This window comes from Solanum stenotomum, chromosome 4, assembly GCF_019186545.1.
Source record: "Solanum stenotomum isolate F172 chromosome 4, ASM1918654v1, whole genome shotgun sequence".
Classification (NCBI taxonomy): Eukaryota; Viridiplantae; Streptophyta; class Magnoliopsida; order Solanales; family Solanaceae; genus Solanum; species Solanum stenotomum.
The window spans coordinates 31,971,164-31,995,040 of record NC_064285.1 but is presented as its reverse complement, the minus strand read 5'-3'; the positions used below and the strand labels follow the sequence as shown (position 1 = coordinate 31,995,040).

The 23,877-nt window shown below is 35.5% G+C and overlaps 2 protein-coding genes across 2 annotated transcripts in view; one reads left to right on the top strand and one right to left on the bottom strand.

Annotated features, from left to right (window-relative positions):
• The window catches only part of LOC125862655 (ABC transporter B family member 26, chloroplastic), a 32,912-nt gene extending 13,025 nt beyond the window's left edge, over positions 1–19,887 (bottom strand). The window contains exons 1-10 of the mRNA XM_049542776.1: positions 19,400–19,887; positions 19,192–19,319; positions 19,078–19,120; positions 18,843–18,887; positions 18,613–18,735; positions 18,435–18,538; positions 6,904–6,958; positions 6,750–6,820; positions 6,505–6,607; positions 3,400–3,610 (exon numbers count right to left, since the gene is read on the bottom strand). Coding sequence (XP_049398733.1) covers positions 3,400–3,610; positions 6,505–6,607; positions 6,750–6,820; positions 6,904–6,958; positions 18,435–18,538; positions 18,613–18,735; positions 18,843–18,887; positions 19,078–19,120; positions 19,192–19,319; positions 19,400–19,804 — 1,288 coding nt within the window. The 5' untranslated portion in view covers positions 19,805–19,887. The remainder of the gene's footprint in view (positions 1–3,399; positions 3,611–6,504; positions 6,608–6,749; positions 6,821–6,903; positions 6,959–18,434; positions 18,539–18,612; positions 18,736–18,842; positions 18,888–19,077; positions 19,121–19,191; positions 19,320–19,399) is intronic.
• Positions 8,613–10,642, top strand: LOC125862656 (uncharacterized). Its single transcript, XM_049542777.1, has 3 exons — positions 8,613–9,654; positions 9,743–10,447; positions 10,552–10,642. The coding sequence occupies exons 1-3, from the start codon at positions 8,634–8,636 to the stop codon at positions 10,581–10,583; spliced, it is 1,758 nt and encodes a 585-aa protein (XP_049398734.1). The 5' UTR covers positions 8,613–8,633; the 3' UTR covers positions 10,584–10,642.
• Positions 19,888–23,877: the final 3,990 nt, after the last annotated feature.

Genomic DNA, 23,877 nt, shown 5'->3' with positions numbered 1-23,877 from the left:
GTCTGAAGTCATGAGCTCCTTAGCACCCATTTTTTTTGGAATTAAAGCCACATAGGGTAGAGTTGAAGTTTTTCTCAAAGACGGTAACCTCTCATGAAAGTTCTTGATTGTAGCAATCACATCTTTTCCAATAACCTCCCAACAATGGGTATAGAAGGCCATGGTAAAACCATCAGGACCAGGAGCTTTGTCACTAGCACAAAGTTTGACACTATCCCATATCTCTTGATCCTCAAATTCCTTCTGAAGCATGAAGTTATCTTCAGCATTAATTTTGTGATTCATCCTGCACCCACCTGAAGGTCTCCAAGTTTCTGTTTCAGAATATAAGTTCTGATAGAAAGCTATAATTTCCTTCTTTATGTCTTCTGGATTCCTGACTACTTCACCCCCCACATTTAACTCATCAATATTATTGTATCTTCTGTGTGAGTTGGCAGTTCTGTGGAAGAACTTGGTGTTGTTGTCGCCCTGTTTCAGCCAATTGACCCTTGATCTCTGTCTCCATGCAATCTCCTCATATTTAGCTATATTTTCAAACTCTAGCAGAAGTTCAGCTTTTAAGTGGATCTCCTCTTCCCCAACAGCTCTTTGATCCTGGACTTTCTCAAATTCAGCAAGTTGATTGACTATGTTCTGTTTCTGTAAAGCCAAATTTCCTTGTGCTGATTTGCTCCACTCTCTCAACTTAACTTTAAGTGCCTTCAGCTTAAAGGCTAAGATGAAATCTGGCCTTCCTTCACAGTCAAAAGACCTCCACCATTCCTTGACTCTATCCAAGAAACCCTCAGTCCGCAGCCACCAATTTTCAAATTCAAAATAGGACCTCACAGGCTCCCAATTCCCACATTGTAATAGAATTGGAGAGTGATCAGAAGTGACCTTTTGCAGGATTGATTGCTTGATATTTTTGAAGGCTCCATTCCACTCATCAGACACTAGAAACCTATCTAGCCTAGCAGCAATGTCATGTTTGTCCCCTTTCCTCCATGTGTACCTTCCTCCTGCTAATTGAAGGTCCAACAAGCTCATATCTTCAATGAAATCAGAGAGGTCAGTCATCGAATTTGTGATTCTTGAACAATTTTTCTTCTCAGAGGGGAATCTAACTGTGTTGAAATCCCCACAAGTTGCCCAAGGGCCATTGAACAGACCTCTAGCTGACCCAACTTCCCACCAAACTTCTTCTCTTTCTTCTCTACTATTTGGAGCATAGATGCCAGTAAGTACCCAAGTGAAGTCAAGACTTTTACCTGTGAACTTGCAGGATATAGAGTATGCTCCCACACTGCTAACCTCTCCTGTCCAAACTTTCCCGTCCCCAAGAATTAGGATGCCCCCTCTAGTAACACTAGCTTCAAGTTGACAAAATTCAACTCCTCTGTTTGCCCATAAATCTTTAATAATGTTTCTCACATCCCCTTGGATCTTGGTCTCTTGGAAGCAATAAACATCAGCCTTCCACCCTTGGATTAGATTCTTGATTACACACCTCTTATTTGCCTGATTCAGGCCCCTCACATTCCATGAAATTATCTTGACTGTCATTTATCACTAGCTAATGTGTAACCCCCCCTGCTTCTGGTACCATTACTACTGAAGTTGCTCCCACATTCTAGACTCTTAAGTTCTTTTGAGCCTTTAACTACTGAAGTTGAATTCAAGTTCTTCCCCCCCTTGTCAGTGTTATTTTGTCTCATACTATCGATCTTCATGAACAGCCTCGTAGCTTCCTCTTTGCATCCCTTAATGTTTACTCCGAAATCCTTGGCTAATTTTATGATGTTCTGATGGATCCAAATCGGCACGTCAAAATCTGAATCATCTTCTTCCTCTGGACTACGTTGGTTTAAAGGGACTACATCTTCAATTGTTGTCAAAGAGTTGTTCTCTTCACCTCTCTGTGAGTTAAGTTCTTGAAAGCAATAGTTTTCCAAAGGTAAATGCGAATCAGGGAGGTCTGGGCACTTGTCTGACACTTCCACTGTTTCTCTATCAACATTATCTTCTGTATGAGCTTCCTTCTCCATCGCATTTTCTTCCAGTTCTGTCCCTTTTATTTTTATGCACCTTGAAGCTGATGGAGGAATAGAAATGGCTTCAAGTTCTGCAGTGATTGGATCATTTAACTGAGTGAAGGGGTTTTCAATGAGAGGCCCACTTGAAATGAATTGTGCCAGCACATCCGGGCCCATTTTTCCGCCCTTTCTTACATGTTTGGATTTCTTAGGAGTTGTTGAACGTTGCAAAGGTTCACATGCTGGTACAGCAGGTTGTTTCAAAATTGCTGGATCGTACGAGGAACCCACGTGTCCAGAAACCTCTGTAAAGGCTAAAACGCTCTCATCCCCTCTATACCCAATCAAAACTTTGGACCTCTGGTTGTTTGGGACAGCCGGAGTTCTCTCATCGGAAACCACCCTCACAGGCGTCTCCACCCAAATCTGAACTTTGAAAGTCAAACCCTCATGAACCAGCTGTACTGAATTAGGGACAGAATCACCATCACCTCTCTCACCTTTAACCTTGCCCATTTCAAGTGATTACGAAGCTGTCTCTTCTTCAGTACGAATCCAACCTCCACAGAAATTCCCGATCTCTCGGAAGACTTTCTGGGACCAAAGTTGGAGGGGTAAACCCACTACCCTGATCCAAATCTGATCCGGCTTTTCATGGATGGTGTTCGAAGTCGGCGACCACCATTGAAGATTGAAGTCGGCGACCACTACATGGAAGGTATTAGTAATACCTCCTATAATACCATGTAGGATGTATAACTAATCCATGGATTAGTTATACTTAGGCCCAAAAATTCTACCAAACATAGTACTAAATAATACCATGCATAATACATGGACTATTTCTCCTAATACCTCCTACCAAACGACCCCTAAAAGTACTGTTAAACCCAATTAATAGCTAAAATTTTATAACTGAGACAATGTAGCCAACAGATTATAAGCAACCAAAGGAGTAAAAAGGGAAAGCATAACAAATGAAGAACAAGCATTGGAAATTCCAATCCAAATGTGCAAAAAAGTGACATTTTAAAATAATTGTACTACAAAAAATCAATGTGAAATTCCACATCGTAGTTTGTCTTTTGAACCATCTCAAGATAATATCCCTTTCACAAAACAGAATCAGTTATTACTTTCTTTTTAATGCTATATCAACTGAAATGTTCTATTCTCATCACATTTTAAATGTTTAAACATACAGGACTCCAAAATCTAAACAACAAAAGACAAAAAGGTTTATACATTTATTTCTTGCTACCATTACAGAATGTATTTTTAAACTTATTGGGTGAATATGTCCTGTCCCACCAAGATACTCGTATATAAATACAGAGTGTACGTAAGTGAAACAAGAAGCTAGTTTGGAAAATACTTTTACCTTTGTCAATGAATTTACCACTAGAACCAAGATCCATTAATTGAAAAACCTTCTCACTTGCCCCAATAGATTGCATCAATGACGAAAAATTGTCCCCTACCCACCATGTAGAATAAATCAACCATTCACTGTATAATACGAATTTGGTAAGTTGTTCTGCTGTAATATGACCAGTCAGGATAGATATTCCTCCTACCAGCACAGCAATAACCTAAAAAATTCAAAGCATAAAATTGGAGTTCACTTTAAACAATTAACTGGAAAACCTTATTTTGTATTTCAAACAAGTAGAAGCTGCAGATGATGATAATGAATAAGTCTCTAATTGAAAATTAGAAGCATCTATCATCTCTTCCTATCGTCTATCGAGAACCATTCAAATGAAATTGTTTTGTTAGAATCCTGTGAATATTTTTGAAGGCAGAATACATAGATAGACATCTTAACTTGGAATCGTGGACTCTACTTGCAGTTGAACACCCCAACTTCCATTGTGACCATCTAGACACTTCAACTTAACAGAGGTGCATCCCATGGAAATTTAAGCGTGTGAAAGCCCTAAAAAGAAATTGTTTTATTTTTTTATGTGGACCTCACTTTCTTCTTCCCCATTAAACAAATAGCCATCACCACCCTCACGCAACCACCCCAACAAGGACAACACTAAACTCACCCTCAAACCCACAATTCTAATAGCCATGGATACCATTTGAATTTCCTCCTTGGAGTAATTGTTTCAAGCTGACTAGTGGGTCCTCCTAATCGCCGGAAATCGACCGGAGAAGGCTTTGATCAGAGCTGGCAAATTCAGGCAACAAATTATCCAAATCTCCAAATCCAAGAATTAACTCTAGCGACTGAAATCTAAACGGAGCGTCAAAAGAAAACCTCAACTGGAGAACCCAACTTGAACTTGAACAGAGAATCAAAGTAGTTTGTCGAAAACCTCAAGAAAATGACGATATTAAGAAATCATAGCCCTGAGTTCTTAGAGTAAGAATTCTCAATTTGGGGGACGGATAACAGTTTGTTTTAGCTGAAAAATAGGCATGTCGCGAGACTGCTCGCAACCTACTCATACAAGAACGTGTTTCATTGCATATTTGGGGGGACACTATACTCATATCTTGTGATATGATTTACCATATGACTTAATCCACCATTTAAAGTCAGATTCCACACTTTGTTTTGTTTTCTCAGCCACCCTTGTTCTTTCTTTCACCATGTGTCTTTTTGGAAGCACTTGTTTGTCCATAAGACCACTCCAGGAAACAAAAAATTGGCTCATTGTGCTCAAAAATGTGTATTTCTTGGTTTCTTAAGGGTACATAAGCAATACTGATGCTACTCACCTAACCTCCAATGGTACCTTATGTTCGCCAAAGCTACTTTCTTTAACGATTACCCTACTTTACATCCTCCTCTGCTGAACATCTAGGCATTTATGAGGTTTTACAAATTCTATTTTTTGGGGATTCCGCCATTGTCTTTCCTTCCACAGCTCCACCTCCACCACTTTTGACTTATCATCGTCGACTACACCCTTCATCTTGCCTAGACAATTCACACCCAACACCAAATTCTTTGCTTGATGCAGACTTGTCTTCACAAAGTTCTTCTATTACCCCTTGGAAAGGTATTTGTTACATGTAACCCTAATCATATCTATATTTATCTGAGTTATCATTGTTTATCACTAGCTCATTATGTCTTTATATCATCTATTTCTATTCCACAGACTACAGGTGAAGTCTTTCTCACATAGGCTGGCGACTAGCTATGATTGAGGAGATGTATGGCTATATTTTAAGGGTACTAGGGAGCTCGTTCCTTTGCCTCCAGATAAGTCTATAGTTGGTTTTCTTTGGGTATATGCGTTAAATGTTGGCTCTGATGGACAGGCTGATCACCTAAAACATGACTAGTTGATAGCATCCATGTCGGCCTACTTGCAGGGGCGGAGCTACGTGGTAGTCAGGGGTTCAGCTGAACCCCCTTCGCGGAAAAATTACACTGTACATATAAGGTTAAATCTTTATTTTAGGTACATACATATTATAAAATGAACCCGCTCAACAGACTTGAAGCTTGGTTCAGCGGTCAAGGGGGTTCAAATGATGCCAGAGGTCTCGGGTTACATTCCCGATCACAACATTTTTTAAACTTTTATTTCCCTTTTTTTTACGTATGATTATTACCCACGTGCCACAACCATCTTACAAATGGATACAAATTCTTGTGAATCGTGAAGCATTAATAAAAGTAAACGCCCTCACTTAATTCTGTCTTCTTTGTTTTATGCTTAACTATGGTAAAGTATTTTTTTTTATTTGTTTAAACATGTCAAATTTAATTGTCATAACATGTTTGAACTTGTAATTTTTTTTCTCTACACAATATTTAAGTTTATAAAATGAATTATGAGTTGTATATGTAGCAAGCATGATACATATGATTTTTATGAACCAGCTTAAGGGGGAATATTAGAATCCAAAATTATTCTAGAAGAATTGTAAATATAGGAGTACAGCAATAGTATACTCAGTGAGATTCCACAAGTGGTGTATGGGAAGAGTAGAGTGTATACAGACCTTACCCCTATCTAGTAAGGTAAAGATGTTGTTTCTGATAGACCCTCAGCTCAAGAAAAATATTTCAAAACAGGTTTGAAAAATACAAGGTGAAAGAAGCTCGGATGGAAATACTAAGAAAGGAGGTATATTGACAACAAAATAGTAAGATAAACAAACAAAAGAACAACAGTAGTGATAAAATTGAAGAATAAGATAATAATAAAATAATAATGATAATACAATATAAATATAGTAGATTGCTTGATTTACTCTTATTGTCATTATGTAGTGATTTTCTTTCCTTTTTAGCACATGTAACATAGTTATTTAAACCCAATAGCTTGAGGGAATAATCAAGTCATAGTCTCTCTTATTTCTCTTCCTTTTCACAGCATTCAGCACTTAGCACCCTGATATTTGAAATGTTTTTATGACAAAAAGTTCTTCATTTATTAACTCAAGGAAAAAAAAGATGGAAGGTACGAAGGGTGAAGAAAGATACTCCAGTGCTAAACAATGGAAAGAGTTTGACCTGAGTTGAGTGATAGAGTGTGTTGAAGCTAAAGTTCCAATATCCATAAGCAGCACTTTGACGCAAGGTTATATCAGCTAATTTCCCCATCCACCGTGCATACCTGTTCTAGAAAATGGTTATTTTCGAGTTCTTGTAAATACTAAAAAACTGCATGTAATTGTATTTTGCATATGTTCATATGTTTACTCCTGACAGTATTAAACAAAACACAAAAGGAAAAGATCCGTTCTTCGAGTAGTTACCTTTGCAGTTCTTGTTCCTCAGTTCCATATACTCGTACAGTCCTCATGAGAGAGAATGTCTCTTGAGCAACCTATGTCACATAAATGGATATAATTGAATATTAAACTTATAGCATATAGGGATAAAATGGACCAATCAACTTCTTAAGATTACTTCATTTGCACAAGCAGTGTACTCCTGAATTAGCTTAGCTGCTTTCTTCTGGTATCTGTTAAAAGAAACAGGCAGAAAGAGAGAGAGTTAGAAGAAGTAGAAATCATAAATTGCACCAAGTCTCAAGTATAAGTTTTCTTCACCTACTTGAACAAAGTATTCTAGTAGACTCATTTGCTACTAAGAGAGGGTAGCATAATTTATCAGGTACGCTAAATAAAAATGTGACTTAAAGAAGAGAAATCAATACTAAAGTCTCAAGTTCGAAACCCCTTGCCAGCGAAAGCAAGGGGTTTGCCTTCTGGGTCGAGCTCGTCGCACCGGGCTTGCCTAGTGCGGATTACCTCTCCTATGTGGTTTGCGAGCTATTGCATAGGAGCAAGGGTTTTACCCTGTGTGCACCCAAAGGGTAACAACTGCGGGTTTCCCTTGTCATCAAAAAAAACTAAAACAAGAATTCACATCATTGTGGATGGTAAGTACTCCATGTTCACCAAAGACCAACTTGGCCCTTTCTTTTTGGGAAAACCGAGAATACTAATTACTCCAAGGACAAGGATGAAGCTTTGGAAGCACCAAGAAGGCCATTCACAAGGTCTCTAGCTAAACAGATGCAAGATAAGGTGGCTGGACTTCAATGGGAGATTAAAAAGGTACTTATTGTGGAAGAAGAGCTCCAAGTCTTGTGGAGAGGAATTGGCTACGAGCTACACTTATTTTATGGTCTATGTCCAACATGGGCTCCAAGAACTAGCCAAGCGAAGTGCCTAAATTTAATCAGCCCACAGAGGGAGGAGGATTCACACCCCAAGACGTGGAAAGAAGCAGCTAAAGTTTCCTAATTTTTGTTTCTAGATGGCTATGGACAATTTAAATGCTTTCCTAGTTTCCTAGTCAAAGTTTCCTTATTTCATTTTAGGAGTTATTCACATGTTTTCCAAGTTTACTATTCAAAGTTCCCTTATGTCTTTTCCAGTGTTATGAATGGCGAGGCGAGGCGAGCCATTCTCGCCATTCTTCACTGAGGCGAGGCGATCCCAAAAAGGCGACCTACGGCAACCATATGGCGAAGAAAATGGCGGCGCCATTTTGTTTTTAAATTTTTAAAAAGCTTTGACTTAGTAATATTAGTCAAAATTAGGGTTTTTTTTTTCCATTTTCAAACTTTCATCAGTCAGTCGCTGCTCCTCTTTTGCTCTTCCATTTTCTCCTTGCGATCTCTTCTCCACGAGTTGCTGCTCCTCTTTGGCTCTTCCCCTCGCTGCCTCGCGTCTCTTCTCCTCCTTCATCACACGAGTTGCTGCCAGCCGCCAGGTATACTCTTTTTTTTCTTCCTTTCAGTTCTTCTTCTTCTTCTTGAGTTCTCTTCTTCTTGTTCTCTTCTTTTTCGTTTCTTCTCTTCAAGCTCAGTCCTCTTCTTTGTTTCTCTTTCTTCTTTCTTTTTGAGATACAGCAGCTTGCTGCTTTCACTGCTCTGTTTTTTTCCTCTGTTTTAATGTTCAGCTGTTACTGGTTACTGCATTCACTGGTTGCTGTCTATAATTTTAAAAAACTGCTCTGTTTTTCTCCTCTGTTTTATTGTTTTACTGCTCTGTTTTTTTCCTCTGTTTTATTGTTCAGCGGTTACTGCTTACTGCCTTCACTGGTTGCTGTCTATAATTTTTTTTAAAAAATAATTCTTCTATAATTATTTATTCATTTGTCCATAAACAGTGAATTGACTAAATTTAATGGCGGATGCTAGCAAAAAGAGGGACATTGGATGGAATTATGGTACCCAAGGAGCAACGAAAGATTCGGTTAATTGTAACTTTTGTGGGAGTACTTTTAATGGTGGAATAACCCGACACAAGCAACATTTAGTGGGTGGTTTCAAGAATGTTAAACAATGTACAGCTTGTCCGTCGGCGATTAGAGAAGAAATAAGGGCTTATATGCAAAATAAAATCGCTAATAATCCCAAATTTCAAGTGAGGCAGCCGGAAGAATATATTGATATGGATGATGTTGATGATATGGATGAATATGCGGAAATGATGCCTCCCTCCAAAACTCCAAAGATATCTTCTAGTGGAGGTGCATCATCCACCGCGCGGAAAGGCCCTATGAATCTCTATTTTCCGCAGAAATCAACACAAAAAGGAGGCTTTGAAAAAGGAGGAGGAATTGATGAAACAAAGAAAATTCTAAGAGAGCGTGCGGTAAGTGCTTTCGCAATATGGATGTATGATGCGGGGCTCCCTTTTAATTGTGTCAATCACAAATCATTTAATAAATTTATTGAGACAGTAGGACAACATGGCCCCGGAATGAAGCCTCCTACATTCCATGAAGTTAGAGTTACTCACCTAAAAAAAGAGGTGGAGAAAGTGGAAAAAATTGTCGATGAGCATAAAGTGCAATGGACAAAGTTTGGATGTTCCATTATGATGGACAAATGGACGGCGCGAAATGGTAAAATGATCATCAATATTTTGGTGAATTCTCCAATCGGTAGTGTATTTCTTGGTTCTGTTGATGCTAGCAATGAATCTACCGATTCCACCAAAATGTACAAGTTGTTTGAAAGCACTATTGAAAGAATTGGAGCGGAAAATGTTGTACAAATTGTCACTGATAATGCTAGTGAGAATGTTAAAGCGGGAAGCATGATGATGGGTGCGTACCCACACATTTATTGGACTCCATGTGCCGCTCATTGCATCAACTTGATGTTTGGTGACATATTCAAGGTTAAGCCATATGCTTCCGGTAATATCACTCTCCTATCTTCTAACTTTCTTTATAGTCAATATTTAATACTTATTAGCTACTAATTACTATAATCTTACTTTAACAGTTTTTAAGAAGGCCATCAGAATCCATTCTTACATTAGTCAAAGGCCATTGTTGTTAAACTTGATGAGAAAATTCACCAAGGAAAGAAATTTGGTGAAACCGGCCAAGACAAGATTTGCAACGGCCTTCTTAACTTTGAGAGCTATGTACATACAAAGAAAAAACTTGAGAACTTTAGTCCTCTCAACCGAATGGACTTCAAGTAAATTTGCAAAGGAAACTTTGGGGAAAGAAGTTGCCAATCTTATTATTTCTGCCCACTTTTGGGATGATGTTGTTCGAGCACTTACAGTTTGTGGCCCTTTGACAAAAGTGCTTCGTTTGGTGGATGGGGAGAAAAAACCACCAATGGGCTATATTTATGAAGCAATGGATAGAGCCAAAGAAACTATTGAACGGGGTTTTCGTGGAATTAAGAAGCAATATGAGAAAGTGTTTGAAATTATTGATGCAAGGTGGTCAGACCAACTCCATCGGCCTTTGCATGCTACAGGCCATGTTTTGAACCCAGGATTGTATTATAAAGCTCAAGAAGAGGGAACTTTACTACAGAGTCTGTGGACCGAGTATTATGCATGTGTTGAGAAGATGATCCCCGATACAACAATACAAGATTTACTAGTCGCTGAGCTTCCTAGGTACAAAATGGCGAATGGACTATTTGGTTGTGGTCCGGCTAAAAGAGCTAGAGACACAAGGTCACCGGGTAAGTGAGTTGATTTAGCTCTTACTTAAATTATTCGACTTATTTACACTCATTAACCTCTAAATTTATTTTATTATAGTGGAATGGTGGTCACTATTTGGTAGTGAAACACCAAACTTGCAAAAGTTTGCCATGAAAGTATTAAGCCTAACTTGTAGCTCATCCGGATGTGAGCGAAATTGGAGTGTGTTTGAACACGTAAGTAAAAAAATTATATCCTAATTTCCATATTATATTATTATCAATATCTATTAGTTAATATCTGTAACTTATGTGTAGATTCATTCCAAGAAGAGGAATAGGCTTGCACTATCGCGTCTCAATGATCTAGTGTACATTAAGTACAATAGAACATTGAAACGTCGTTATGATGCTCGTGATCTCATTGATCCAATTCGCTTGGATAACATTGATGATTCAAATGAATGGTTAGTTGGATGCCCCGAAGATCAAGAAGATGAACTAGTATATGAGGATGATGATCTTACTTGGGGTAGTGTTGCTACGGCAATTGGAGCTGATGAGAGTATCTATCATCTTAGGGGACTTTCTTCAAGATCAAGAGCACTTGACAAGGGCAAAGGAGTAGAAACTTCATCTACAAGTTCAACTTCAAGTAGGACTCGGACACTAATTGATGAAGACTACGAGGAGGAAGAAGATGAGGAGCAATATAATGATGTAGAGGATGTTGATATTCAAGAGTTGGATAGTTTTGAAGAAGAATAGATTTTTAGAGTTCTAGTATTATCTTTTGAATTATTGGGTCTTTAAAGTTCTAGACTTTTAGTATCTACTTTTAGTTTTTGAATTGAAATATTTGCTAATATATGTTATTGCTATTGAGATTTTGGATATTTATATATGCAATTAAATATTTTTAATTTTTGGTACTAATTGGCGCCTTGATTCAAAAAGGCGAGTGCCTCGCCGCTCGCCTCGCCGCGTGGCGAGGCAGGCCCTTGTCGCCTTTTGTCGCCTCTCGCCGTCCAAAACACTGGTCTTTTCATAGTTAGGTTTAATTACTTTTCCTTTACCTAAAGGACTTGTTATCCAAAGTAGTACAGGATTTGAATCATAACCCTCTTGGGAGAGTGTTTACATGACCCATTCTAGTATAAATAGGAGCGTCTTTCATTATTTTTGCTACACATTATTATCAATACAATTGTGAGAGTTTCTCCTTTTTACACCTTTGAATGCTGCCTAATTGATATTTATCTTGCAACCTTACAAGAACAATCCTTTAAAAGGTAAGATTATTCTTTAAACTTGATATTTTGGTTCTCATTTGTCCAACCTTACAAGACTAAGTCTTGTAATTATTGTTGTCTATAATTATTCAATTAGGGGTCTGGATCACTTTTGCTATCTAAGTGCTTGATTAAAACCTAGTAGTAACATAATTAGTCTTAATCCGATAATTTTTGTGTACTACTATCAATTAGGGTTCTTAGCCTATCATCTTCGGAATTCTTGAATTCATTCTAACTTTACTTTGTTTTCTTTAATTTCACTATTTAAGCTACCACATATTTATTCATCTTATTCTCGCAACTAACTCAATTCTAATCAAGTGGTATCTGAGCTTCTATCAAGATTTCATACTTGGGAGTTTCTTGAGCAAGAAGCCAAAAAAAAAAACGTCAAAAAGTGAAATCTGCCTGAAGTACAAAAAAATTTTAAAATTGTGACTTGCTCCCAAAAAAAGCTAGTTACTTGTGCCTAAAGAAATCTTTATCAAGGTTCAATTGCATAAAGATTAAGCGACGCGACTTTGCCGAAATTCAGGTTTTGAGAATCTTAACTTAAAAATTAAACTACTTTTGCAATTTTATGGTCTGTTTATGATTCTTGATTTCCAACATCAAGAAGGAAATTTTTTTAAAAAAAAAAAGGAGGGGGGTGGATAATTTTATTGATTTTTTACAAATTGGTCTTATTTCTAGTCTTGCCAAACCTAATCTTTCTAGCACTTGGTAAAATTTATTTCTTTCCATATTTTTACTTCTAAAAGGCTGTTATTAGTAGGTTTATATATAAATTTGAGATTGGTAACTGTTTCTATTTCTTTAAATCAGTACATGGGTTGTACTGAAAACCATATTTATATAATGAACTCTAAAGGCACTGTCCTATCCCTATAATGAGTCTAAAACATCAATGATAGAGACAGTGTCATTAGAGTAGATCTGATTACACCAAAAACACAGTTAGGATACATTCAATTTTACTTGTTGCTTATTACTCTCCCTATTCTCAAAAACTCTAAGATTTCTCTCTGTCCAGATAGTCCACCAAATAGTAGCAGGAATGATTCTCCAGTTGCTTTTGTTCTTTGCTTGTAACCCTGCTTCTTCCCAACTGTATAAGGCCTCTGCAATTCTACCAGGCCTGACCCATGAGATGTTTTTGAGCCTTAGGAATAGATTCCACAATTGGCCAGTGACCTTGCACTGGATGAACAAGTGAGATTGACTGTTTCTGCAGTTTACCCACAAAAAAAACATCTACAGCATAGTGTAATTCCCCTCTTCATCAAATTTTCCTGTGTCAACACCACTTCCTTAGCCAGTAACCACACAAAACAGGCCACTTTGTGTGGGATCTTGGCCTTCCAAATGTGTTTGCAGGGCCATTTGGGTGCCTGCGTAATTGGATGGTTCAACTTCCTATATGCTGCACTTACTTTAAAAGTCCCTTTACAGTTCCTCAACCGCTGTAATCTGTCCTTCCTTGTCTCCAAGCCACTAAATTGTTCAATGACGCTGAAGAATTTTGTGACTCTTGGAATTTCCCAATCATTGAGGTGCCTTCTAAATATAATATTCCACCCATGAGGTGTCCATAGTTCAGCTATTGTATTTTGTTGCTGAAGAACCAGAGTATGTATGTCCGGGAAAAGTGTCTCCAGATTTCCTGCTTCATGCCAATCCTCCTTCCAGAATCTAGTTTTAGCGCCATCTACCACTTTAATCTTGGTGTTTGGTTTGAAATCATCCCATAGTGATCGGATGGATTTCCATAAACTAACACCATACGGAGTGGTAACTTCCTTTGTCATCCAATTCTCACTTTCTTCATATTTTGCTTTTATGACTGAGCCCCATAAATTCTGATCATCATTAGAATACCTCCAAAGCCACTTCATTCTCAAAGCATTGCTTTGATTCTTTAGGTTCTTAATCCCTAAACCCCCAACTCTCTTATCATTGATCACTTTTTTCCATTTGACTAAGTGGTACCCCTTCCTTTCCTTGTTTCCTTGCCACAAAAACTTTCTCCTGATGCTATCCAACCTATTAATGACACCCGGAGGAATAGGAAATAAAGACATCATATATGTTGGAAGTGCATCAAGCACAGAGTTGATCAAAGTCAAAGCCTGTTTGGATGGGCTTTTAAGTTGGTCAAACTGGCTTAAAAGTCAGTTTTTGACTTATTAGAGAGTTTGGCAATTATCAAAAAATGACTTATTTTAAGCCAAAAGTTAAAAGCTAGGTGAAGCCATTTAAGCCAAAAGCTAAAAGCTAGGTGTCCCTAATTAGTACTATTACTATTACTAGTGTTACTATTATTATTATTATTATTATTATTATTATTATTACTATTATTATTACTATTATTATTATTATTATTATTATTACTATTATTATTATTATTATTATTATTTCTATTACTATTATTATTATATTATTATTATTATTAATTAATTTTGTTTTAATTTTTTTTAAGTATAAAAACTTTAAATTAATCAACTTTTTATCATGTTAACAGCTATAAGGGTATTTAGACATTTTGATAAAAAAAAGTGTTTACAAGCACTTATTTACCAAACACATCAACAACTTTTTTTCAACTGCAACACTTTTATCCAAACACATAACTACTTATTTTAAAAATAAGTTCCAGCACTTTAAAAAGTTACTTTTTAAAAGTTACTTTTTTTAAGTCAATCCAAACGGGCTCTCAGTCTTCCTCCAAGTGAGAGGTACTGAGACTTCCACCTTGCTAGTTTCATCTCACACTTCTCAATCACCCCATTCTAGATTTCCAAAGACTAGGATTTGGCCCCTAAAGGCATACCCAAATAAGTAGTTGGAAGAGCACCCACTTCACCACCAAGAATTAACTTCAAATTACCCATATTTGGCACTTCATTAATTGGATACAAGAAGTTTTTTCTCTAGTTAACATGAAGTCCAAACACTCCTTCAAATAAGACCAGAATTAGTCTCAAAATTTTGAGGTGGTTCTCTTCAGCATCACAGAATATCAGGGTATCATCTGCATATTGTAAATGAGTTATCCTTAGGGATTCCCTTCCGGCTCTAGCTACTTCAAAACCTATTAGCCATTCTTCTCTGTTTGCATTCATAATCATATTGTTGAGTCCCTCCATGACTAATAGGAAAAGGAAAGTAGGGTTATATATAAATCCTAAAAGAACAACAGCGAATTGGCCAAAAATGGCAATAAAGGGTGAGTTCAAGAGAGGGGATAAAACAAATTGAGAAATAGTGATGAACGATGGCATGTAGGGGGGCCGAACTAAGCAAACAAAATTACACCAACTTGAATGAGGTGCCCTGAATAAGGACCACGACCACCCTAGTGGACATAGAGAGGACAAGCGCAGTAACATAGTCGAGTAGAGGAGAATCAATCAAAACCTGAGGCCTCAAGATAGAAGACAAGTTGTTTGAGCTCCTCGTATCTAACAAGAGGAGCAATTTAGAGACAGTGAGGATGAATTTGAAAAAGTTTACCAAAGAAGGTCTGGAAGGAGGGAACCACGAGCTAGAGCTGAAGATGTCAATCTTAGAAGTATCAAGAAGAAGATACGACTTTCAAGGAGACCAAGAGATCAAGATTTGTACCTTGAACGAGAGAGAAAAGTTGAAGTCATCTTCGATTGCCATAATCATTCTAAACGTAAGAAAGTTAGACTTGTTGTGATTGAATTTACTGACTATGATGTAATTTGGTAGAAGAAATTTAGTATGGATTGAGAAGACCTGGAGACCTGCCTCATGCTACTTACGCCGAGATGAGAAAAGTAACGAAGAAGGTATTTTTGGCATCACACTGATAACAAGATCTGCAACAACGCCTTCAAACTCTTAGATAAGATTCTATGTCCATAGATGAGTATTTTGAAGTTATGGATATGACTATGATCCAAGCTTATTATAATGAGAATGAAGAAACCACTATGGCTAGATTCCTTAATTGTTTAAAAAAATAAAATTACAATATGTAAACTCAGCTGGGTTAGTAAAATTGGATGTAAGAACAGAAAAGAAAAATAAAACAAGGTAGGTCATGACGAAATCAACCTACTACTGCTCCAAGGAGGAATTGACTGAACAAGAAGAAAAAACTACTCCTAAAACTCAAGATGATAAAGGCTAAGGGAAAATTGGAGTTCAAGGATGGAGGTAAGCCTTTTAATTCTTGATCCTTTACTCCTTCTAGTTGTAACATTCAGTACTTCCGGGCTAAGTTTGAATTCTTTTAACGTGGGTTACTTAACCCATGCTCCGTAGAAAATCAATGTGCGTAGGTAAAAAGTCGATAATTATAGATTGGAATGGTAAAATTACGGATTTGGATTCAAAAGAAATTGAAACATTGATCCCCCAAGGCCTAGCTCGAGTGGCAAAATGTGGAGGATTTGTGGCTTAGGTCGCAGGTTCAAGCCCCACATCATGCAAAGTGGAGAAGGGTAGAGGAGCGGGACCATTATCCACCGAGTTAGAAGGTTGTGATTGGTCCAAAGGGCTGGTCACAGACAGATTTCTCAGTTATCCAAAAACAAGAAATTGAAACAATGAAAGTTTAGAAAATAGGGGTAAAATATAGCCAAATTGCAGCCACATAAGTGATATGTGGGCCGCATGTGGTGATGAAATGTTGAGCTTCAGTGATCGAGATGTGAAACCCACATACGGACCACATGCTAGACATATGATTTGTATGTGGAGTTCTGAGGATGTTGAAATTTCATGCTACAAGTGTTCATATGCGAAACAACATATGGGTCCGCATGTTACACTGTATGTTGAAGTCTAAAAATGGTCTAAAAATATGAGCTACTAGTAGTGCCCGCCCGAGGGTAAAGAACATAAGACGGCTACTTTAGGCCCAAAAGTTGGGCCCCAATTTTGTGTAATATAGTAGACTTTGAGGTTAAAATACACTGTACATAGAAGGTTAATAAAATAGAGTTAAGATAATTTTTTTGATATTGATTAACATGTTTGACCTATAAATGGAAAAGGTTTTCCGTGAATGTAAACATTTTTTGTGTTAAAGAATGACAAAAGTCTCACATTGGTGATTAATGAGATGGGTGGACTCCTTATAAGGCTTGGGCAATCTTCTTCGCTTTGAGCTAGTTTTTGGGGTGTGAGTTAGGCCTAAAACCTAATTTAGCATGGTATCAGAGCAGGGCCCATCTCACCCAATGTTGGGGCCCCCAAAATCAAAATTGCCCACGCACTAAATACTAAGCACTGCGCGTAAGGTGGGATGTTAAAGAATGACAAAAGTCTCCTATTGGTCGTTAATGAGATGGGTGGACTCCTTATAAAGCTTGGGCAATCCTCCCCCCTTTGAGCTAGCTTTTGGGATGTGAGTTGGGCCTAAGACCTAATTTAACATTTTGCTTTTAGGTAAATACTTTTTTGACAACTCTTACACTTCCTTCTTGATTTGAATCCAAAGCCCCCCACCCCACCCACCTCTTTTTTTACTTATGTATGCTGCAATTTAATTTTTATACTCCTTCTTTTCTTAATTTTTCCAAGCTCAAATATTGGTTAAGCTATTACATATACTCCCTCCATCTCGTATTAGTTGTCCATTTATCCTTTTACATACCCCTTAAGAAATCATTAATAAGAAGGATAGATTTGCTAATTTAACACTTGAGAATTTTTTCGGAAGTTTACATATAACTTGTTTTCAGTTTAAAAAAGAATTAAATGTAAGGGTGAAAGGGAACAAATATAATAAATTCTATCTTGGTTTTGTAAATTGACAAGTAATTTGGGACAACTATTTATAGTAAGGTGGACAATTAGTATGTGACAAAGGGAGTACATAATATTCCGTTAAATATAAGAGTTGAAGAATGCCATTTAATTAAGGAGTTGATTTCTTTGATGATCAGTCAACTAGAAGTTACAGTTACTTTTCTACAAAGACACATTTCTTTTTTATTCCAATTTTCTTCAGTAAATATGACTTCCAAAAATAATAACTATTAGTTGAGTCATCATTTGAGAAATCACCTCTTTAGTGAAGGTATTGGGCATTCTTTTGATGTTTTCTCATGTTTCAAGTATTACAACAACTATGCTGAAGCAACTAATGGTTATATCTTGATATTAAGTATTCAACTTCTTAAATATAAACTCATATTATTTTTCATCTAAAATTTCTTATTTTATTTAATTCTAACGACTTAGATCCTTTGCCAAATGTTGTTTCTAAAATTTTGCAGGATTATGTTGATGTCTTTCACGATGATATTCCTAAAGGTTTACCATCTTTAAGAGGAATAGAACATCAAATTTACTCATTGTCTGGATTTCAATTTCCTAATAGGCATGCATTATTACATTGAGACCCTATTTATAGACACTACATTAGACTTCTTTTCCAACTAGGACACTACATTACAATACTGGGAAAAGTAGGATTCTATATACTTTTCCTATTCCTATTGTTATACTTATTCTAAGTAGGATGATATACATTATTCTTGTTTCTATTCCTATTCTAACCGTCTAAATAATCTGGTCCTTACATTAACTCAAAGCAGTAGTGACCAAAAGTCTTTAGTAAGAACCATTATTCTTGGAACTTCTCATTTATAATAGATTAAAACCATGCATGTTCTACTGATTGTCTAACTCCATCTCGTAAATAAGATTCTAAGATATAATATTATACAGGTAAAACACCAAGGAAAACTTACTGGCCGTATAATAGCATTATCGTGAATAGTGCACAGCAGATAGCCAATGTGCACAATCCCAATGGCCAGGACAAAAACAACAAATAAACTAAAGCACCTGTTCCCTGAGAAGGATAAAAGTAAATTACCAACTCAAAAATGAACATCTGAAAACATTAGACATGTTAGGAAATTTTACCTGGAGAACATTGCGTAAAATCAGATTTAGGTCATTTCCAATTACACGAGACACTTGTTGACAATCTGCCCCTAGCCTACTTGTCAAATCACCAACTGTTTCAGAATCAAAAAAGGATATATCCTACAAAAAAGGTAAAGCTACTTTTCATATAGAAGTGATGTCACTTGTTCCTTAGAGAAGAAAAGTAATGGGTTATTTATGTTTAAGCGAAATAGGATTCCTGAAACCTGAAGAAGAAGAGTGGAATATAATTTTTCCCTCATTCGCTTGACCTGCAAAGGAAGATGAAGTACAAGGCAATTAAACAAGCTATCCTGTTTCTTGGAGACTTTTAACGTTAAAAAAATATTATTAATATATATATATATTTGATTAAATGGCTTTAGCAGTGAAGAAAAAAAATATAAATTTTATAGGCAACTAAAAGCAGGATTTGTTTAAGTGAATAGAAACAAGACTGACCAGGATCATATTTGCGATGCCAAAAAGGCAACCTCGCACACCACTGGAGATGAAGAAAAATGTTAGAAGGAGACTTTGAAAAATATATAGAAAAAAAGAAGTAGTAGTGTTGACCTGCATATTGCGGAAATGATGCATAGCACAACCAAGATTCGCACATTCCGGTGGAACAGTGGGGTAGTGGTACTTTGTGCCGTAAAGATGGATGCTGTGAGAAAATGCGGTATAGAAATTTCTGATAACTGATGAAAGGAAAGGATTAGGATGATTTGAAAGCATTAGGATTATCATTTTGAAAGGGTTAGGAATTAGAAGAACGTACAGCAGTAACAATGAGAGCAGTAAAAGCAGCAAAAATGAGGAAACGATCTTCAGCTATCAATTCCCACATTCTGTTAAGAGCACGTACAACAGTCACAGGCTTTGATGTTCCTCCAACATCTACATCTTCTGATGAAAGCTTCCACCAATTTCCACCCGGAAATACATTTTTAATAAATTCCACCAACTTATTCCGAGAATCAACTTCATTTTCTGAATATTCACCCGAGTACACGCATCTCAATCGCTGCCTCTGCTTACGCAAACACAATTGGGTTTTGAATTTTGGGTTTGGGTTTGAGTCCCTTTTCCAAACAATAATGCCCTCTCGATTTTGCCTTTTTCCTACACAATATACAATTCTTACTCGAGGTTGGAATTGCACACTTGACACAACCAATGCCATACTAATATATTAACTAACCCAAAAAAGAAAAAGAAAAATCTCTCTTCGTTTTTTATGAATGATGATATGAATACTCAATTTTAGTCTCATGTTCAGATTTTACTTCTGAGGCTATCATCCACGCAAAACTATATCTATCGACCATGGGGCCCACAATGTTGTATTTCCTAATTATTTGTTCATTTTTTTTTTTTAGTTGTTCTTAAATACTTATAAATTTGTTTTGCTTATTATATCCTTAATTAACTACTTTAAAAAAGGTAAGAAAAATTGAAAATTTTAAGTTTTTTATTTATCTATTTCATAATTAATTGGGGTAAAATGGTAATTCACTAAGTCAATTATTGTTTTCTTAATAAATATGTCAATTCAACAGTGGATAAATAATTTGTGACAGTCAGAGTATCCACTTACGATATTATTATTAGGAGAAAACGGTCAAAAATATCCCTCAACTTTCATTTATTAATTGACTTAACCCTTACCATTAAAATAAAGTTGTTCTTACCATAACCCGTCTATAAACTTATCAGTCGTGCCCCTCAATTGGACGGAAAACCTCAATTCAATAAAAATAACTCAATTTACTTAAATTACCTAATTTAAACTCAATCTGACCCACCTAATCGTATAACCCACTCTTCTTTATCTTCATCTTTAGCCAATTCCAATAGAGTAATTGTTGCCGGTGAAATTGATGCTAAACACATCGGAGCTCTAGCCACGGTACCAAAATCAATGTCAAAAGGTTCTTAGCGATGAAATGTACCCCACTATCACAAAAGCCTCATCTGAATCTGGTCAGTGTTCCTAGAATTTAGGAAATAAGGTTCAAAATCGTTAAAAATAGGAAAAATCTAGACAAGGAAGTTAAACCAAGGAGACTTGAAATTACCAAGCTCAATTGATCCATCATGAAGTTGGGAATTCTTCTCCTCAACAAAATTCAAAAGATGAAGCATTCAACCCCTTGTTGGCTGGAAAAATGGTAATTGCCGTCATTGCACTGCCATTGGTCGATTTTCACTCCCATCATTTAAGGAGCAATTACAACTGTTAGAAGCAAAATTTGACTACTTCTTAAACTGTATAACAAAGAAAACTAATAAATCATTACTTAAATTACATGAAATAGCATAAGTGACTTTGGCAGATTCACAAAGTCACCTTCCTTGTTTATTGTTTCGGATAATTTAGAAATTAAACTAGGTATTCTAAATCAAGATTTGGCTTATTCAAACAACTAAATGTATCCTTGTTTGACATTGAACAACAAGAGCTTTTCATTGGTAAGGGAAGGTTAAAAAGATGAAGATAAAAAGAAGTGGATTATATGATTAAATGGGCCAGATCAATTAAAATTGGGTAATTTAAGTAAAATCATGTTATTTTTATTGATTTGGAGTTTTTCATCCAATTGAGGGGCGCGAATGTAAAGTTTGTAGACAATGAGGGTAAGAACAACTTTATTATAACAGTAAGGATAAAATCAACTAATAAATGAAAGTCGGGAGGTATTTTTGACTCTTTTCCCTTATTATTATACGGAAAAGGGCATAAAATACCCTCAAACTATCGAATTTGGTACAAAAGTACCCTTCGTTTATCTTTCGGCTCTATAATGCCTTTCATGTGAATAGTTTAAGGGTATTTTAGGGTTTTTTTCGTTATTAATATAATTCCTTTATATTATATAGACAGTTTCTTTCACACCAAACAAGAGTTTCTTTTTTTTTTTTTACAATACTTAAAAAAGTCTTTTTTGTAAGAATATAAACTTATGGATTAAGTTTTACGTTTAAAAGAATTTAAAATCATTTTTCTAGAATTTATTTTTGCACACCGAGGATGGTAAGAAATTACTTACAAACTTAGTGGGACGTTTATGTTTGATTTTGTAATGACATGTCTATTAGCGGTGGATTCAAAATTTTGAATACGAAGATTTAACATTTTTAAAAAGTGAAAAATAAAATATATCGTCAAAGAAATTCATAGAAAAAATGTAAATATAAATTAAACTATATTTAAAACTTACGGTTAACTATATGATGTTATGTTATTTTTTTAAAATGCTAGTGCAAAAGCTATTTTTATAGGAAGAAAAGGAAAAGAAATATATTATAATAAACTTAAGATAATAACTAAATATTAATAAAGAAAATACCCCAATCAAAAGTACAAAACAATAACTTGGTGCGGATAGGGATGACAATCGGGTTGAGTTAAATATGGGCGGGTCAAAATAGGTTAAGATAATAAACGGTAAAGACTCAACCCAAATTTGTTTGTGTCAAAATGGGTTGGATCAAAATGGGTTAGGTAGCGGATCATAACCCAATCCGTCCAATTTTTACTAAGTTTTAATAGCTTTATTTGTTATTTTATAAGCTTTTAGTACCTAATAAAATTATTTTTTTCTTTATTATTATAACTATACATAACATATAAAATTAAATTAAATTAAATTAAAATATTTTGACAAGAGTTCTCGAAAATCAATTTGAATTACATATCAACTCAATTTTTAATGAGTTGAAATGGATGAGGTTGAGATGTGTTGAGCTAACAAATGGGCGGATCAATAACCAACTCAAACCTAAATAGTTTGGGTTGGGTTGGGTTTGATTTGCCACCCTTAGATGTGGAGGAGACCTAGAAAAAAAAAATTTAACAAATAAATAAAGGGATAATTTCAAAGATATCCCCTCAAGTTTGGTTTCGTAACACTCACCTCTTGTGGTTTATAATATTACACTTACCTCCCTTATTTTGAATTTTTTTATGACAATCCATTTAACTTATTACTTGTTAATGTAAAAAGTTATGATATGACTAATTTGCCCCTTTTAATATACCCTATTTTGTAAAAAGTTTCTTTCTTTTAAAAAATGTTATAAAATAATTTCATCTTTCATTAAAAATATTTTTTATTTTCCATTAACCCAATCTGCTAAACTTATTTTAGAGTTGATGCCACCGATTTGTTTGTCTAATTTTATTGAAAATGAAAAAAATTATATCAAATGGTTGGAACTTGCTAAATGGAGCAACTCAATTTTCATATCGGCTGGAATGCAAACAAATTAACATACACTTTATTCTAATTTTGATCATTTTCTTTCCAATTCGGCAATTAAGTCATCTTAAAATATTATATTTTTATCTTAATTGGTAACATTATTATAAGTAACTAGTGAACTTGCCAGCGATTTGTGCAGTTCTTAAAATATTAATAAATTCATAAACTTATATTAGTCCTATATATGAGTACAAATACAAATATTTCTTGAAGTATTCCTAAAAAATCACAATATATATTTATTTTCAACAATAGACCAACTGTTGTTGAATGCCACCGTTTTCCTTATTAGTTTTCTTTCCCGTTCTTTCTTTTCTTCGTTTCCGTTTTTTCCTTGCCTATGTACTCCTTTTGTTCTTAATTATTTGTTTACTTTTTTTTTTTAGTTATCCCTAATTACTTGTTCATTTTGACAAATCAAGAAATGACAAATTCTTTTTATATTTTATATCCTCAATTAATTACTTTGAAAAATGTCGAACTTCTTGAAAATCTTAAGTTTTTAATTCATCCACTTCATAATTACTAAGGGTAAAATGATAAACTCACTATATCAATCATTATTTTCTTAATAGATATATTAATTCAAAAATAAACAAGTAATTATGAACGGAAGGAGTATTTATTATTGTCGATCCCCCTGACACTTTATCTTTTGTCAATCCCCATGTCGTCAAAAATTTCTCAAATGGACTATTTTTCATATTTCACACTTGTTTTATATTTATGTACTATGACTATTTGTTCATGAAATATCCAACATAATTTGTTTTTCTCCAGGACCAAAAAAATCTAGTAGGTACTTTTTATCTTTGGATCGGTAAGTGGGGAATTTTAGAAGACAACAATGTTATGTAATACTACGTTATGGGTTTAAACTTTAAAATCAAGGGTAAAGTAGGAAGAAAATCTAAAAGTAAACAAAAAGAAAAAGAAATAATAATTTTCTGAATTTTAAGGAATGCCACGTAGGCGGACTTAAGATCCTCTT

What these genes read in the sequence shown, in the direction of transcription:
- LOC125862656 (XM_049542777.1), top strand. Translation starts at nt 8,634, where the DNA reads ATGGCGGATGCTAGCAAAAAGAGGGACATTGGATGGAATTATGGTACC. An exon ending in GGTTAAGCCATATGCTTCCG is followed by an intron (nt 9,655 to 9,742) that starts GTAATATCACTC and finishes TTACTTTAACAG; the next exon opens with TTTTTAAGAAGGCCATCAGA. An exon ending in TAGAGACACAAGGTCACCGG is followed by an intron (nt 10,448 to 10,551) that starts GTAAGTGAGTTG and finishes ACTATTTGGTAG; the next exon opens with TGAAACACCAAACTTGCAAA.